This window comes from Pelobates fuscus, chromosome 10 (genome assembly GCF_036172605.1).
Source record: "Pelobates fuscus isolate aPelFus1 chromosome 10, aPelFus1.pri, whole genome shotgun sequence".
In the NCBI taxonomy this organism is placed as follows: domain Eukaryota; kingdom Metazoa; phylum Chordata; class Amphibia; order Anura; family Pelobatidae; genus Pelobates; species Pelobates fuscus.
Genome location: NC_086326.1, coordinates 5490521 through 5507938, shown reverse-complemented (window position 1 = coordinate 5507938; position 17418 = coordinate 5490521). Strand labels below are relative to the sequence as shown.

General features: G+C 47.5%; 1 protein-coding gene across 1 annotated transcript in view; it reads left to right on the top strand.

Moving 5' to 3' along the window:
• Positions 1-230: 230 nt before the first annotated feature.
• The window catches only part of LOC134574950 (pancreatic lipase-related protein 2-like), a 37738-nt gene continuing 20550 nt past the window's right edge, over positions 231-17418 (top strand). Inside the window, exons 1-3 of the mRNA XM_063434055.1 lie at positions 231-424; positions 1501-1598; positions 14797-15077. Coding sequence (XP_063290125.1) covers positions 1514-1598; positions 14797-15077 — 366 coding nt within the window. The 5' untranslated portion in view covers positions 231-424; positions 1501-1513. The remainder of the gene's footprint in view (positions 425-1500; positions 1599-14796; positions 15078-17418) is intronic.

Sequence of the window (17418 nt, the reverse complement as noted above, 5' to 3'; positions counted from 1 at the left end):
TCCTTAATGCAATTCAGGAAGAAAGAGACTATTTGTTTTCAACCGATTCTATAAGAGATAATAAAACCTCTTTCGAAGTTATATTGGAAGTACTCCTTGTTTTTATGATAATTGATTCATAACACTCTCCCACAGCTCTGAGGTTGCAAAGTTGTCACATCCCATAATTTCCGTTATCTCCTTGTTTCTTCCTTTCTGGTAACAATAGACTGTGTATTTCACAATAAGAATGAACTAGCCTGATGTGAAAACGGGTGCGTCACGTGCTGTTTGCTTACAAGTTCCTTCGAGTCTGCTCGATGACAGCCCTGAAGACATCTAATCTTTCTGAAGCTATTTTCTTCTTACAGACAATTATATAAAAGACAGACTCGTTACTCTAAGAAGCTGGGTTTCCTTTGATAAACTGAGAATCATCTAACTGGTAAGTTACTGCTAAGTTTACTCTGAATGTGACAAGATTTGTGTAACCATATGGTAACACATGTTGGTATTTCTAGGGTGGTCATAAATTGAGATCTTTACATCTCCCAGAGTTATGGTGGGCAAATCATTATGAGAGTTGAAGTTTGATAATGATTGGTCTTCTTCCCTAGGTTACTGTAAATATCCTAAAGTCTCAAGGACACTAAGTGCTTCCTTCCTGGGTTTACAGAATAATTCGCTATAGTTACCACAGGACAGTGATTGCTAGTTTTAGCACAATTTATATTTGTGGATGTAATTTCCCATGATGCACAGGACGATGAAGGTCTACCATCAGTGATGTAGCACATGGATAGAATGTTATCACTGCAGTAACATTTCATATACCTACTACATGTCCTCTTCAGATCACATAGAATTATCATTAGTAATGAACTATTTCAATATGATTGTTCATTGGTCGTCTTCAATTTTTGCCAATACGTTTCTTTTCTGTTCTATATTTCTGGAAATTGACAAGGGTAGGGGATGTAGCCTGTGCTTGCTGTGTTTTGAATTACATGGTAATTAATAATTTCAATACTGGAGAGAAATTTAGAATTACTGAATGTGAACTGCCACAATGTAACCCAAAACCAGAGCATTGTGGGGATTCTACTCACTTTACCTGCCTGGATATTAGATATTTTAAAGCAAGCCTGGGCTACAGAATATTTCAATGTGTGACTTGTCATTGGAACCATTTGTGTCCCTCTAACTCTGCATATATTAGTAATACATACTTTGTGTGGGATATTCTGGAGCTGCAGGTAGTTTACTGATGGAGTTTGGGATTATTCCTGAATAGAATGCTAATGGAAAGACCTGGGTTCTGTCTCGTTCTTTAACCCCTTAAGGACCAAACTTCTGGAATAAAAGGGAATCATGACATGTCACACATGTCATGTGTCCTTAAGGGGGTTAAAGATATCACGATGACGGAGCTTTAATTACATTGTAATTAAGACGTTATACAGAGAGATGATAGTGAGAAGCCATTAATGCGTTATTCTAACACGGAATTTATCCTTCTAGAAGATAAATCAGTATGAAACATTTCTCGTCTGGTACTCCCCTTCCCAGAATACTGCTGTCGCTGCTCATTTTATACGGACTGTCTGGAGCTGTCCTGGGTAAGTCTATTTTATACGGAAATAAAAAGCTGTGAATGTATTTATCCGCTGGTTAGTAAACAGGCAAATCCTCTTAGGATCCTTACTGTCACCATAACCACTAAATAACTAAGTGAATGCAGTTAGGGCGTATGATAAGTCATGTCTCTGACATCTTGAAAACCATCATACAAGCATTAACAGGAAAAGGTTTATTCACTAAATCTGAATTCTAGTGCATACGAAAGCTGAATTACAAAGTTTATGCAAAATTCTCAAATGTAGCTCTAGCTAGTCGTGTTTGGCTAATTTATTATAGGATGATGGGAGATGTAGTTTTTTATGGACTATATAGCCACATTCACCCAGATATTGAGTAATTGTTTTATCAGAATATACAGTGTATTCCCTCACTTAGAATCCATCAGAATGTTTTACATCAAAATAGATGTTTTTTTCTATCTCTGTCAGTCTCAAAAAATATTCCTATGAATGAGTTATTATATTCTACAGTAAGGAAATGCAAATCAACAGTGTGCTTTTGTTTTAATGATGGATTTTAACATTTTAGGTAACAATAGACAATTTGGTACTTTCCCAGTTGTGATAGTTTGTCCTTTGTTATTTTTTTTTATAATTTCCCAGTTTAAAGAATACGCTCGTTTTTGTCCCCTCTGCATACACTGTATCAGGTCTCTTAGTGTCTATCTTATCTGTGTCTAGACTTCCTCCTACAATAAACAGTTGGTGTCAGGCTGGGTGGCTGATTGTCCTTATAAACACTTCCTTTTGTGGGGAAATGTATCAGCTAAAAGAAAAGGGATTCTGTCAGAGTGAAGAATAATAAAATTTGGGAAACTTGCAAGCTGATTGCATTGACAATAGAATTAATTCCTGGGATGGCACAAGCTGTGATAGCAGCCAGCAGCCAACTGATATTAAACATTTGTTCTAACAGAGCTGATCTGTTTGGCTTCATGTTGTAGAATGCTAATACACAGATACACTGTAACAAATACAATATGTAACAGATATTGAGAGAGAGCCGTGATCCGCAGTATTGGCACCCCGAGAAATGACCCAGCTTTCTCCTGTCCTGGTAGCAGCTGAGAAGTAAATATAGGATCCCGTCTGTGGTGGAGAAGGAGCAGAGATTCCTACTTCTTCCCTTCTTTCATTTCAAAGCAGCCCAGGATGGGAAAACCAGGGACAAAAAGTGCCAAACCAAAGAAGCACGGGCCCCAATGGCAGGCCAGGACAGCCCATGCAGACAGTATTGTTGAATAGATATGAATAGGTAAAATGCCCCTAGTTATATTAGCATAAACATGGGGAAAGGATTGACCTGGGGATGTAGGAGTTTGCCATCACAGGTCTATCGACAGTGTGGCAACGATGACTGACAATCATATCGAAAACAAGAATTGGGACACACCTAGAACAGTGCTGCTCTAAACACCTCAGTTTATACCTCAATTCATACGAAATGCACATTAAGGGAACATCACACAAAAACTATAGATTATAATCTTGCTAAATTCTCAAAGTCACCTTTCTTGCAAAAATAACAGGAGAGACGTATTAAATAGATTTATCAAAGTGTGGTGTTCTGTAAAGCGATGCAAAGTTGTAAATGTATCCTGAACCATATGAATTGCCTGGCAAAGCTGTATCTGCAATGATAAATATTTGCATAAGAGGACGGACGGACACACACACACACACACACACACACATACACACACATACACACATATATACACATATATATACACACATATATATACACATATATATACACATATATACACACACATATATATACACACATATATATACACATATATATATACACATATATATATATACACATATATATATATATATATATATTATATATATACACACAAACACTAAAACATACATACACACACTGCTGTTTGTGTGCTGTGTGTGTGAGAGTGTTGTGTGTGTGTAAGGGTGCTGTGTGTGTGAGGGTGCTGTGTGTGTGTGTGTGTGTGTGTGATAGTGCTGGTAGTGTGATGTGTGTGTGTGAGGATGATGTGTGTGTGCATGAGGGTGCTGTGTGTGAGAGAGAGTGCTGGTAGTGTGCTGGGAGGATGCTGTGCGTGTGGGTGAGGGTGCTGTGTGTGTGTGTGTGAGGATGATGTGTGTGTACATGAGGGTGCTGTGTGTGTGTGTGTGTGTGTGTGATAGTGCTGGTAGTGTGATGTGTGTGTGCATGAGGGTGCTGTGTGTGAGAGAGAGTGCTGGTAGTGTGCTGGGAGGATGCTGTGTGTGTGGGTGAGGGTGCTGTGTGTGTGTGTGTGTGTGTGCGATGGTGCTGTGTGTGTGTGAGGGTGCAGTGTGTGTGTGAGGGTGATGTGTGTGTGTAATGGGTGCTGTGTGTGTGTGTGTGTGATAGTGCGATGTGTGTGTGTGAGGATGATGTGTGTGTGCATGAGGGTGCTGTGTGTGTGAGGGTGCTGTTAGTGCTGTGTGTGTGAGGGTGCTGTGTGTGAGAGAGAGTGCTGGTAGTGTGCTGGGAGGGTGCTGTGTGTGTCGGTGAGGGTGCTGTGTGTGTGTGTGTGTGATGGTGCTGTGTGTGTGTGTGAGGGTGCAGTGTGTGTGTGTCTGAGGGTGCTGTGTGTGAGGGTGCTTTGTGTGTGTGAGGGTGCTGTGTGTGTGTGAGGGTGCTGTTAGTCTGCTGTGTGTGAGGGTGCTGCTAGTGTGCTGTGTGTGTGTGTAAGAGAGAGGGTGCTGTTAGGGTGCTGTGTGTGAGGGTGCTGTTAGTGTGCTGTGTGTGTGAGGGTGCTGTGTGTGTGAGGGTGCTGTGTGCTTGTTTGGAGTGATTGTGTGTGAAGGTGGGGGGGGGACAGATTAGGAAATATCCCACCTCCCTTTTTAGGGAGGGGGATCCTTGCTGCCATCCCTGGTGGTCCTAGTGGTGATTGAAGTCTAGCCTGCAGGGCTAGAGTTCACTCTCGCAAGATCTGAGCGTTGCCATGGCAATGTTACAATCTCACGAGAGGAACCCAGCAGAGCTGCTGGCTAGAGCTCCCAAGGTCCTCTACTGCCTGCGGGCCGGCGAGGGAGATCTTTGATCTCCCCACCGGCCCATGGAGGCACACAGCAGGGCCAGCGCTCGGATAGCGCCGGCTCTGCATGGACCGACAGGGGAGATCCTGTGATCTTCCCTGCTGGCCTCGATCCATGCACGGGCTGCAGGGATTAGGGTGTGCCCAGGCACACCCGGCACAACCCGTGCGCATGTCTCAAGTAATGTATCATGGCCGGCTATTAAGCCCTGCTCAAGGCCCTAACGAGGATCATTAACTGTTTTGCTTAAAAACGTGACCAAAATGGGGTCAAACTCTGGTGAGATTGCAACCTTGTCAGAAATAGTGGGTAAGGGGTACTCAGCTAATTTCTAATCTCTTTTCAAGTGGTTTGCATAGCCATAACCTGCAGAATTGTGCAATTTGTCCGGGTGGTGTACATGCAGCCGAGTGAGGGTGCCTGATTAGTCTAGGGTCAAACAAAGGTTGACCTTGGAAATCCAAGTCAGAGTATTGATCCTCTTCAGAATTGATAGTGAGAAAGTAAAAACCTGGGAAGGCTTCATTGATTTCTCCTTGATTTATTGTGAAGAAGTATTGTCATGCTCATTAAAAGGAAGCTTGTCATCAGAATATCCAGTACGATACTCGTCCACGATCTGTAGATTGTGAGTAGAAGCAAGGCCCTCTAGAGAATCTAAATCCTAAAGAGGTCATAAGGAGGCATGTCCCTGTATATATTGTCAATAAAGTTAGTTCTGCGTTCCAGCGTGGATGGTCGCGCATGCGCGAAACGGCCACCCGCGTGTCATGACGTACGGCGTTGCGCCCGGCATCATTCACGCCTGGTCACCAGACAAGATGCACGGACCGGCAAATTAAAAAGACGAAAGACCGGGAAAGAAGATAGACGCTCCTGAGGAAGTCTGATCGACGAAATGCATAGAGCCCCGTCAAGGAAACCCTGATATTTGGTATAAAAGCAGCGTGTAAAGCACCTTTACTTAAATTACTTAGCTTTGGGACGGATACGGGCTATGTTTTTAAGGTAGAATCTACAGGATTTGGTAACCGACTGGATGTAAGGCTCAAATGTCAGAATCAAATATAACGCCAAGAGAGCGCTTGCAAGGATGGGTTGCTCTTGGAAGACATGTATGTACGTAGTGGGGAATTACGATACCACATAACATAGATAACCCCAATAAAACCCCCCAGTAACGACAGACAACTTAGTATGGATGAACAGGCCACAGCATTTATTAAAACATAAATAAATGACTGCATAACACATCCATAACTTTATTAAACTCTTCTTTCTGTTAGAAATAAATAAATAATCATAAATTAACATATATACATATAATAACAACAACAACGTGCTATGCAGCGACCCAACCGTCCTTGCCAATAAACATCCAGTGGTTCCTAATCACCACTTCCTCTCACCTCCCCCCTCATCATAAAAATCCTTCCACTGCCCGCCATCAGCCGACCTTATCCACGCTCGATGGGCACGATACCTCAGGCAACCTAATGTTTAACCTTTTAAGCAGGGGAGGTTGAGACCTGAAAAACATAAAAACTTAGTCCATCCTTAGACATAACCCTTCAAACTTGATTGGCAAGGACATACCCCAGCCACCAGACCCGCTGCTTTACCCCTAAATCAGCGGGGAACCCCACCAAAACCTCCCATGGCCTGTTCCACAGCTTCCTGAAGGGCAAGATTGAAAAGGTCGAGCCCGACCTCCGTTAGGTGCACCCCGTCCCCCCGAAAAAAATGAGCCGCCTCCCGCTCAAAAACCCTGTGGTGGACGGGGATCCCCTGAACCCTCAAAACAAACTGAGAAACCCGCCTGTTGAGCTTGCGTCTGCAACGCTCCATTGCACTCTGGCTCCTGGCGCCACGCCAGTAGTTGCGGGCAATGACTTCCGACCACACCAAGCGCACCCCGGGGAACAAATTCATAATGCGGGCTATGTCCCGCTTCACCGATGAGATCAAGTCCCAAATGGGCACCACGCCCAGATCGGTTCCCCCCTAGATGGATCACCAAGACACTCGGAACCCCCAGGAGAAGGGACAACTGCGCTAACTCGGGTAGGAGCCGGGACCACCTCATACCCCTTGCCCCGAGCCATCGTACCTCTGCTTCGGAACGCGTAAAAGCCAACCTTTCGCCTCCAGGCCGTATCGCCGCACGCTGCCCAGTACAGTAAACATAGGAGTGCCCGATGATCCAGATCCTGGGGGGGAACGAAACTGCGGAGAGAAATCATGTCAATAAACTGGCCGGACGAACATAGGAAACATAACGTCTCGAGTCCCACCTACCAATCCTTTGAACTACCTGCGCCGGCATGCCAAGCCTAGAGGCCTCGGTAGCCGCCCCAATACGGAACGAATGGCCCCCAAACTCCCTGCTATCCAAACCCACAGCCTCCAGCCCCAAACGAAAAACTCGAATAAACTGGAAATGGGAAAGGAAACTACCATCCCCGTGCACCAGGAGCGGCAACACAGGGGAAGGGCGCAGAGCACAATATTCCCCAAAGGACCAAACAGGACAGATGCCGGAACCCGGGACGAACCCCAACCGGACCCACTTACCCCTCCCCAAGACATCAGTCTTAGAGCGGCGAATCCTGAACGAGATCCGGTCAGCGGTACATGAAACGTCCCCGAACAGCACCCCCCCCCACTTGCCGTCGGCTGGGGCACACCAGCTCCCCAATCCGCATAGCGCCAAAAAATGCCAAGGAAAAGGCTAGGCGAAATAGCCGAACATCAAAATCCGAATGGCACACCTTGTGCAACGCCTCACACAAGGTAGTTAGGAGTGTGCCCGAGACCGGGCGCCTCGAGTCTTGCGCAGGCACCCGCCCCCTCCGCAAACCTTTCAGCGCCTGGCGTATGAGGAACGCTTTGGTAGCGTCGTCCCAACCCCGCAACTTAAACAGGATGCTGAGTCCCGCTAAGCGCGCCGAAACGGCCGAGGGAGACAACCCTGCAGCCTCCCAATCCCGAAAGAGAAGAACCAAACCCTGTAGGCGAGTGGGGGAGTCCCCGAAACCCCCTTGGGACCTCTCCCACCCGTCCCATTCCCTCCAGACCTTGTTATAGCGGTCCCACGTGGCCGTAGCCACCGACCCACGGACCAGCTCCATCAGTCGGCCAGACCCAAGGACCACATCTCCGTCGGACACGGGACACCCACCAATTCGGCCTGCGGAGCCACTGCCCGAAACACGTCCCACTGTGAACGAGAGAGAGCATCGGCCATCACATTACGAACACCCGGGATATGCACCGCCCTACAACATACATTCAGCTCTAGACAGCGCAGAACTAGGCACCGCAGCAAGCGAACCACGGGGGGAGAGGCAGCAGACAGCTGGTTGATCGCCTGCACCACACCTAAATTATCACAATGGAAGACCACCCGTCTGTCCACCAGCATAGAACCCCACACTTCCAGAGCCACCACAATAGGAAAGAGTTCCAGAAACGCCAAGTTTCGAAGGAGCCCCGTTCCCTGCCAGGCCTCCGACCAAGAGTCAGCGCACCATTTTGCGCCCAGAATGGCCCCAAAGCCCACCGAGCCCGCCGCATCGGTGTACAAATGGAGGTCCGCGTTAGAGACCTCCGGGGCCTGCCAGTAGGACCTCCCATTATAGGACGCCAAAAAGGAATCCCAAACGGCTAAGTCAGCCCGCAAGGGCTGGGTAAGCCGGATAAAATGCCTCGGGTGAACTACCCCTGACGTTGCTGCCGCCAGGCGTCGATTAAAGATGCGCCCCATAGGCAGGATTCGGCAGGCAAAATTGAATTTCCCCAGCAGAGACTGCAGGCAGCGCAGCTGTATCTTGCGCCGCCCCAAGGCCTGGGACACCGCCAGTCGCAGGTCCACCACCTTATCCTGCGGCAGCCAACATTCCCCGGCCATCGAATCAATCTCGATGCCCAGGAAGCTCAGACACGTGACCGGACCCACCGTCTTGTCGTGAGCCAATGGGACTCCGAAGCGCTGAAACACTTCCCCGAGAACTCACAGCAGGAGGGCACAGACGTGCGATCCCGCTGGACCCACACACAGGAAATCGTCGAGGTAGTGCAGGAGGGAGGAGACCCCAGCTTCCCTCCGTACCACCCAGTCCAGAAAAGTGCTAAAGCACTCAAAATAGAAACAGGACAGCAAGCAACCCACAGGGAGGCACATGTCCACAAAATATTGACCCTCAAAGGTGCACCCCAAAAGATGATGGCACTCCGGATGCACCGGGAGCAGCCGGAAAGCGGATTCCACATCCGCCTTAGCCAGCAACGCCCCCGGGCCCGCCGCCCTAACCATGCGAACTGCTGCATCGAAGGAAGCATAGGAGACCCTACAAAGCTCAGCGGAAATGTCGTCATTCACCGAACCCCCTCGCGGGTACGACAAATGGTGAATCAAACGATACTTCCCGGGATCCTTCTTAGGCACCACACCCAAAGGAGAAACCCGCAGATTAGCCATCGGTGGGGAGGAGAAAGGGCCGGCCATCCGCCCCAATGAGACCTCCTTAGCCAATTTCTCCCGCACTACCTGAGGGAAAGCCTGCACCGATTTGAGATTGCGTACTGAGAGCAGCGGAGGGCGCTCAGAGAACGGGATCCAAAACCCTTGCTCAAAACCCTCCACCAGGATCCGTGCTGCGGCCCGATTCCTATAAAGGGCGAGCCACGGGCGCATCGCATTTACGAGGACCGGAGTCGTCGCCCTTAGCCCCCATGTCCCCTTTCTCACCAGCTTTACCTCGCTTGAAACAGCGAGAGGCGGAATGGGCTCCGCCGCAGCCGGAGCACTCGTTCTTAAACCGGCAGGAAGACCCCCATTTACAGTGACTGTCGTTAAACCTCCAACACCAGCCAGACCTGGGACCTGAGGCCGATGAGGAGGAAGGCGCACCCCCACCGGCCCCCCCAAGAAAGGACGAAAAGGCGCTTTGCTGAGGGGCTGGCCGAGTCATGATGGAAAGCCAGAGGCTGATATCCATCTGGTCCTATGACAGCGAGGGACGCACTGCCAGCCGCTGACGAAACTGTTCGTCGTATCTCCACCAACCCAGCCCCCCATAGGTGCGACAAGCGTTCCAGATCGTGTCCTGATAACAGAACAGCGCGGAGCACTTGTGGGGAAACTTTTCCCCAACCACGCTGGCTAAAATAGAGAACGCCCGAATCCAGTTCCCAAAGGTCTTGGGAATCTTGCGGAAACGGTACTTCTCCCTATCCTTTTCCGACTCCTTACTGTCCTTGTCCGCCACGGGAGGAGCTTCCTCCAGCGGCAGGAGAGAAAAAATCTCCACAAATTCCCCCTTCCAAAGTTTCTCCTTCGTTTCCTGCTTCAAGTGCAAGCCCAGAGGGCCAGACCAGCACATGTAAGCCGCACCCCGTGCCACATCCGGGACCCCCCCATCGAGACCAGCATCAACCGCGGCAGCGCCCACACTGGCCACCGCTGGAGTCGGAGCACCCAGGGGCACCGCACCGCCCCCCATACCAAGGAGAGGCCCAGGAGGGGGAGAAGCCTGAGCAGCAGGAGGGAGGGGGGGGACAGAGGGACATTGGGAAGGAAGAAGAGGGACCAGGGAACCCAGCCAAGGCTAAGCTAGGCCCCCTGGAAGAAGAAACGGACGAAACAGGGGAAGGAGGGGGGGCAGGAGAGATAGAGCCCTGGGAGCCGTCCTCACTGCCAGAGGAGGCTCCTGATGGGCAAGGGGACCCCCCCTGACCCCCAACGGCAGCACCACCGCGAGGGCCCACTCACCGCCCTACCCCCCCGCCGGCCGCGGGGGGACCTGGATCCGCCGACTTGATCCGCCGCCCACCGCCCCCGGCCCGCGATCCTCCAACGGCGGCCGGGGCGGATGGTGAGGATGAGGGAGGAAGAGTAGGCCACGCGGCAGCCACAGTAGTAGGCCGCACGGCCGTTGCAGGCCGCATCCCCGGCCTGGTAGTAGCCAGCCGGGCAGCAGAGGATGGCGCAGGCCGCGCGGAGGAGGCAGGCCTCGTGGCTAAAAGCCGTGCCACCCGCGTGGCCGCAGTAGGCCGCAGATTCCGGCCTCCAGCAGTAGGCCGCATGTCTGGAGCCCCAGACACACGGTTCTGGCGAGGCCTCGGGCCCGGGCTCCTGCTCCTCAACCGGGCCCGAGGAGTGGTGTCAGGAGACAGCCTGGCAGGCGGACGGGAACGCCTGCCAGCGCTGGTGCGGCCCCCAGGGACAGGGACCACATGGGAGGCATCAGGGGAGACCGCAGGGGGTGCTCCAGGGGAGGGTAGGCCACGGGGGGTGCCCACACCAGCAGCCATACCTCCACTAATGCGTTGGAATTGCTCCCTCAGTTGCCGGCCACCATCCAGCGCAGCAGCCCTGAGGGACGACAGGATCGCCTCAATATCCATCACCTCAAGCTGTGTCAATCTGCAGGCCCAGGCAAACAGGAGCCGGAGGACAGAAATCTGTTTGCTGGCCCGTAACCCAAGTGGCACTGAGGTAAGACCTCCCCTACACTAACTTACATTACGCCTAACCCCTCCCATGCACACTTCCTAATTCCCTCCCCTGTATCTATCCCCACACTCCTACATGTGCCCTTGTCCGCTTAGCTGCGCTCTCTCCCCAGGGCCTGTCAGGACTTTGGGAATAGATTCTGCAATAGAAGAGAAAAGCCAGGATTTAAGCACAGCAGTGACTGAGCTATTCAGTCATAATGAAAGTGAGCAAAGTAAATGTATACACCAAACTAGGGATTGTTCAATATAAGTGTGTGTGTGGGGGTGAGGGGGTGGGGGAGGGGGGAATCAGCCAGTAGCAGTTGGGGCTCACCCAAAACAAATCTATGTGGGCATCACCCACATTAATAATATGATGTGGGGATCACCCACAAAGCAGTTAATAATATTAAGTTGAGTCCAGATACAATATGATATTAATGGAGATATGATTGGGGGTCACACACAATGCAGAGTCAAGCAGTTAAATAATTAATGCAGACAAAAGTGGGGTTAACCACAGCATATGTAAGACTGGCAAGGTGGGAGTCATCTTCAACCAAATATATGACGTGGAGGCCACCCATAGTAGCCATAGTAGATGCAATACTGAAAAAGTGGGTTAACCACACTAAGAAGAAAACTGAACTAAGTATTATCATTATTATTTATAAAGCGCCAGCATATTCCATTGCGCTTTACAATATTATCAAAGAGGGAGATTTAACAATAAATGAGACAATTACAAAAATTTACAGGAACAATATGTTGAAGAGGGCCCTGCTCCAACGAGTTTACAGTCTAAAACACAACAGGAAAGGAGGTAGCAATCAAGCTAGGTGGAGTGAAGCAGAGCAGGAGGAGAGAATAGAGTGCTGCCCTTTAGGAGAGAGCAAGGGACAGGTATGTGAGGTAGAGATTACTCTGGGAGGCCATAGGCTCTCCTAAAGAGATGGGTTTTGAGGCACTTTTTAAATGATTGAAGATAAGGGGAGAGCTTGATGGTCGTAGGCAGGCTATTACAAAGGAAAGGAGCCACCTGCAAGAAGTCCTACAAGCGTGAGTTGGCTGTATGGGTGCGAGCAGCAGACAGGAGAAGGTCAAGGGCAGAGCGGAGGGACCGAGAAGGACCCCTTGACCTTCTCCTGTCCACTGCTCGCACCCATACAGCCAACTGATGCTTCTCGGTCTCTCCGCTCTGCCCCTGCAGATCAGTGAAGAGAATAGGAGGGGCTAGAATTGGTCAGTGCTTTATAGGTGTGGATTAGTACCTTGAATTGACTCCTATAGGATACAGGAAGCCAATGTAAGGACTGACAGGGAGGAGAGGTGTGAGAGGAGTGACAGGAGAGGAAAATCAGTCTAGTAGCGGGGCAATACAACTTGTGGGAAGACCTATTAGGAGAGAGTTACAATAATCCATGCAAGAGATTACTAGAGCATGGACAAGCTCCTAAGTAGCATCTGGAAGCAAGATGGAATCTACAGGATTGGTAACAGATTGGATGTGAGGCTCAAATGTGAGGCCAGAATCAAATATAACACCAGTGGCAGTGTGATGGAAGGATGGGCTGATGTGGGTACCACCACATGTTTTTTTATATGGGTACTACAGTAGCATGTTTAAGGACAGCTGGGACAACACCAGAAGAGAGAGAACAGTTGAAGATGTGTGTTAAGGAAGGCACATTACAAGAGGAGAGAGACATGATAATGTGAGACGGGACATGATCAAGTGGGCAAGTGGTGGGGCGAGAGGAAAGGAGAAGCGCAGCCACTTCTTGTTCAGTAGCCTGGGAGAAAGTCTGAAGGGTAGGAAAGGCATGATCCAGGTGTGGTTGAGAAAGAGAGGGGCAAGGCGGTGAGAATTCTTTCCTTAGCTGTTCAATCTTGTCGGTAAAGTAGCATGCAAAGCTATCAGCTGTAAGGTTAGTTTGGGGGTGGCCACAGCAGGGCAAAGAAGGGAGTTAAAGGTATTAAAAGGATGCCTTGGATTGCTAGTGCATGAGCTAATGATGGAAGAAAAGTATGACTGTTTGGCAAGGGCTGTGCTGTAGTAACGAAACTTGAATTTGTAGTGGAGGAAGTCAGACTGGGTGCGTGACTTCCTCCTGCAGCATTCAGGAAAATGGGAGCATCTCTGCAGGTAGCGTGTTGATTTAATGTGCCATGGTTGGATGTGTGTTCTCCTTTGGGCTCCTTTTGGGCTGCAGCGTCCAGGGCAGAGGTGAGGGTAGTGTTATATGAGGATATAGCCAGTGAGGGACAGGAGAAAGTAGGCATTGATAGAAGTTGGAAATCAATATTAGCTGATAGCTGTTGGAGGTCAATATAATTCAGATTTCTTCTAAGTTGAGGGGGGTTAGGTTGAGGATGAAGTGGTAGGGGGCTATTGAGAGCAAATGATCTGAGAGAGGAAATGGAGTGTTGCAGAGATTAGAGATTGTACAATCATGAGAGAAAATAAGATCAAGGGTATTGCCAGCTACATGGGTGGGGGACTTAGCCCACTGTGATAGTCCAAGGGAGGAGGTCATTGAAAGTAGTTTTGAGGCTACTGAGGACAAGGGTGAGTTAATGGGAATATTATTGTCCCCAAGAATTAAGGATGGAATATTAGAGGAGAGGAAGTAGGGAAGCAAAGCAGCTAAGTGGTCAAGGAAGAGGAGAGGGGGACCAGGGGGATGATAGATAACCGCAATGTTAGCAGAGATGAGTTTGAAAAGGCAAATTGAATGGAATTCAAATGAGGAGAAAGTGAGTAAAAGGGGGACAACCCTGTATGGGGTACTAGAGGGACAAGGCCAAATTGTTATTTTATGTTCGGAAGAGAAAAGATGGATATCTAGTATAACATTCACACTGGCAAAAACCAAAGTACGGGGATATAAAGCTTTATAAACTGTACTTCCCCTGTTAGCAGGTAAATTTAGGTGATGTCCGAAAAATGTTGTCGATTGACAGGGTGTGAGGCAGCAAAAAATGGTGGGAAACTCACAAACCTCCACCTATTACCACTGCCTGCGCTTCTCGAGGGCCAAGAGATTGAGTAAGTGGAACAGAAGAGGAATTCCCCGAAAACAAGTAGTGTAGCCCTCCGAATTTAGTGAGGGAAAGTGTAAAATGGTCGCAGCCACCCAGAATAAATGGAGGCCAAACAGAAGCACGGACAATGTGGAAATACCACAAGGACCATTATCATAAAAGGATATAAAGCAAATCCCCAATGGAAAACCGAATGAGGCAAAAGGAGAAACTATTGAAATAATAAATCAACAGCAAAAACAAGCAATATTAATTGCAAAGACAAAATCTTAAAGGTGACGTTATACAATAACTCTTAAATTTACTGAAATGAAAAATACCTGAAGGCAATGTAATTAGAAAATACTCACCTGGACAGCAAGCAGCAAAGAAAGAGGAAGTGGGAGGAGTCTCACAGCTCTATATTATTATGTGTTTTCTGATTGGTTGATTCTGCTTTACACTTTTAACATTTGTTTTGCTGTTGGGAGGTTTACAGTAAAGGATTGTAAGCAAATATGAAGCCTCCTGTCATGACATAAAATTTGAATTGAAATTATTGTGGTTTTATATAACAATGTTTAATGATATCCTACAGGCGGTGATGTTTGCTATGACCCACTAGGCTGTTTCTCCGATAAAGATCCATATGCCAAGACACTACAGAGACCCAAAGCAGCTTTGCCATGGACACCTAAAGAGATTGGCACACGCTTCCTCCTGTACACACAACAGAATCCCAGAAGGCATCAGGTGATCAGCGCCTACAATGTCACCAGCATTGAAATGTCCAATTTCAAGACGACAAGAAAGACTTGTGTAATTATCCATGGGATGGGAGACAGAGCAGAGAATAGCTGGGTGTCCAACATGTGCACGGTAAATCCTAATGTTCCCCTATATTTGATGTACTTTGTTTGGCATGAAAAAGCTTTGATTTTAGGTTCCAACTCAGCATCAGTTGTGGTTAGTGGTTTTGGATGAATTAGTTTGCACAATTCAAATGATTTCACAATAACCGTTGTATTAAAATTTTAGGAGCACCAAGATGGCTGCCGACAATGTGTTTCAAAGAGCCATGTGTCCTGGTGTAACACTAGCAATAGATATTGCCTATTTACTACTGAAGCCCACGTATATTTGCAAGCACTCAAAACCAACCATTTCATTTTGTACAGCTATAATTATCAGCTGCTTCCGGTAGTTTGGCAGATATATATCCTAACAGTTAACCCCCAAATGACAATAACTCAAAATACAGCAAAAGATAATGTTTAATAATAAAATGTTAAAGAAAACATAACAAATATTAATAAACATATTCTAGCTAAACACTTGTATTATTCACAAGACAAATATCTTTTGCAGTACTAATCATATATATTAAGCATGATTGCAGTTAAAACATATCAAAGGTCCTAGCAATTTAATCTAATCCCAATTATACAAACTATAAAGAAATTAGAGTTTTATACTTAACATCCCAGGATCTTACATGAAATGGAGATAGCTGTTTCTGCTGCTCCGGTAGATCAAACGTTGTGTCCCAGGAAAAAAATAAATAGAGGCCTAGAGTACACACTGGCAACCTGGATAAGTAGGGATGCCTGTGCCCCTGTACTGCTACATTGCTGCTATCCCCAAAGCATCCCAAAAAACAACTGTCAAAACCTCCACAGAACAGCTTACACAATAAGCATAGTAACATGTCCCTCCATCCATCCTATACCCTGCCCATCAACCTGCCTCCTGACTCTGACCTGGTTAAACTGGTTTGTTACAACCATGCTCCGGTCAACTATGGAAAGAAAAGTATTAACTAATGTCAGTGCTGCTAACGGACATTAATGCAGGGAATGTCTGTTAAATAGTGAAACTTAAAGGCTAATTATTTAGGGTGTCATGGGTGTAAAATATTGCATTAGATGTTTTTTCATGTTCACAACAGCATTTCACATGGGTTCACATGATTAATTTCATGAACAGACAGCTAACACAATGATTATATATCATTACCTATAATGCTTGATTGTAGTCCACCACTGCTTTCCTTCATATTTATCAGGGGTGCACAGACCCCCATTTATGACTCTTGTATGTCCCTCCTACAGAACTGTACCAGAGAGTCTAAATAGTGAACAGACAAAGTGGCTCTGTAAGTTGAATTATTAGACTGCAATGTGTTTTCTTAAAAAAATACAAATACATGGTCCTAAGCAGGCAACGTTATATCCACATACTGTGATAATATACCTCTATTCCTTATAAATTCCCATAGCCAGTCACTAATACATTTTTGTGGCACCTACTGTTTCATTACTTATTCAATAAACCCTGAATTTTAAAATTGTGATTAAAAGTTTTCGCTGTGTGTTGAGGTTTTCAAGATAATTTTTTTTGCAAAAAGTTGCATTTTAATTTAATTTGTAAAAATTTGACGATTAGTGAGTAACCTCAAATATTTCACCTATATTATTAATTTTATTATTATTGCCATTTATATAGCACCAATAGATTCCGTAGCGCTTTACAATATTACAAGATATAGCAGACCACGGGTACCCCGACTGGTTACCTCCTCTAATTTCCTTCAATTCATGAACCATTTAAACTACAAAGGAGAACCATTTCCCCCCCAGTAACCGGACAACACACAGTTCTGGAAGTACAAAAAAACGTATTGGCCCCACACGGCTTTTATCCATAACCTGTGCAAGGGGTGTATCACACAAAACGTACAAGTTCACCTCCCTGGATCCTCCTCCCTGGGCCCCTAGCGCGGGAAAGGACTCTGTTCCCTTTGTCCCCAAAGCCTGCCACTAATAGTACAAAGCCGCCAGGATGTCCCCTTCCCAGGAGCCTATGTGCCTGGAAGTCTAGGTGTGGGAAAAAGGGATCCCAGGCACAAAAAAGCCCGCCTGCGGGAAACAAGCTGGCTTCTTTGTCCCTGCAGGCACCGAAAAGCCTGCCAAACTTGCCAGTGCCCCAAATGTGCCCACACCAATCTCAGGGACCCTCTCAGCGGTACCTTCTTTGACCAGTCTCTGCTCGTGAGGTCCCTGTGTGAAACCCTGCAAGGGAAGCTGTCTCCTTTTTGGGGTAGGAATGCTCCCCCTGGTGGAGTAGGATTGCTAACCTGGTGGCGTTCGTCTGTATGAACGGCAGCCACCCAGGGAAGCACTCAATTGTTTCCCTTGCGGTTTGCGGTTTTGACACTTAT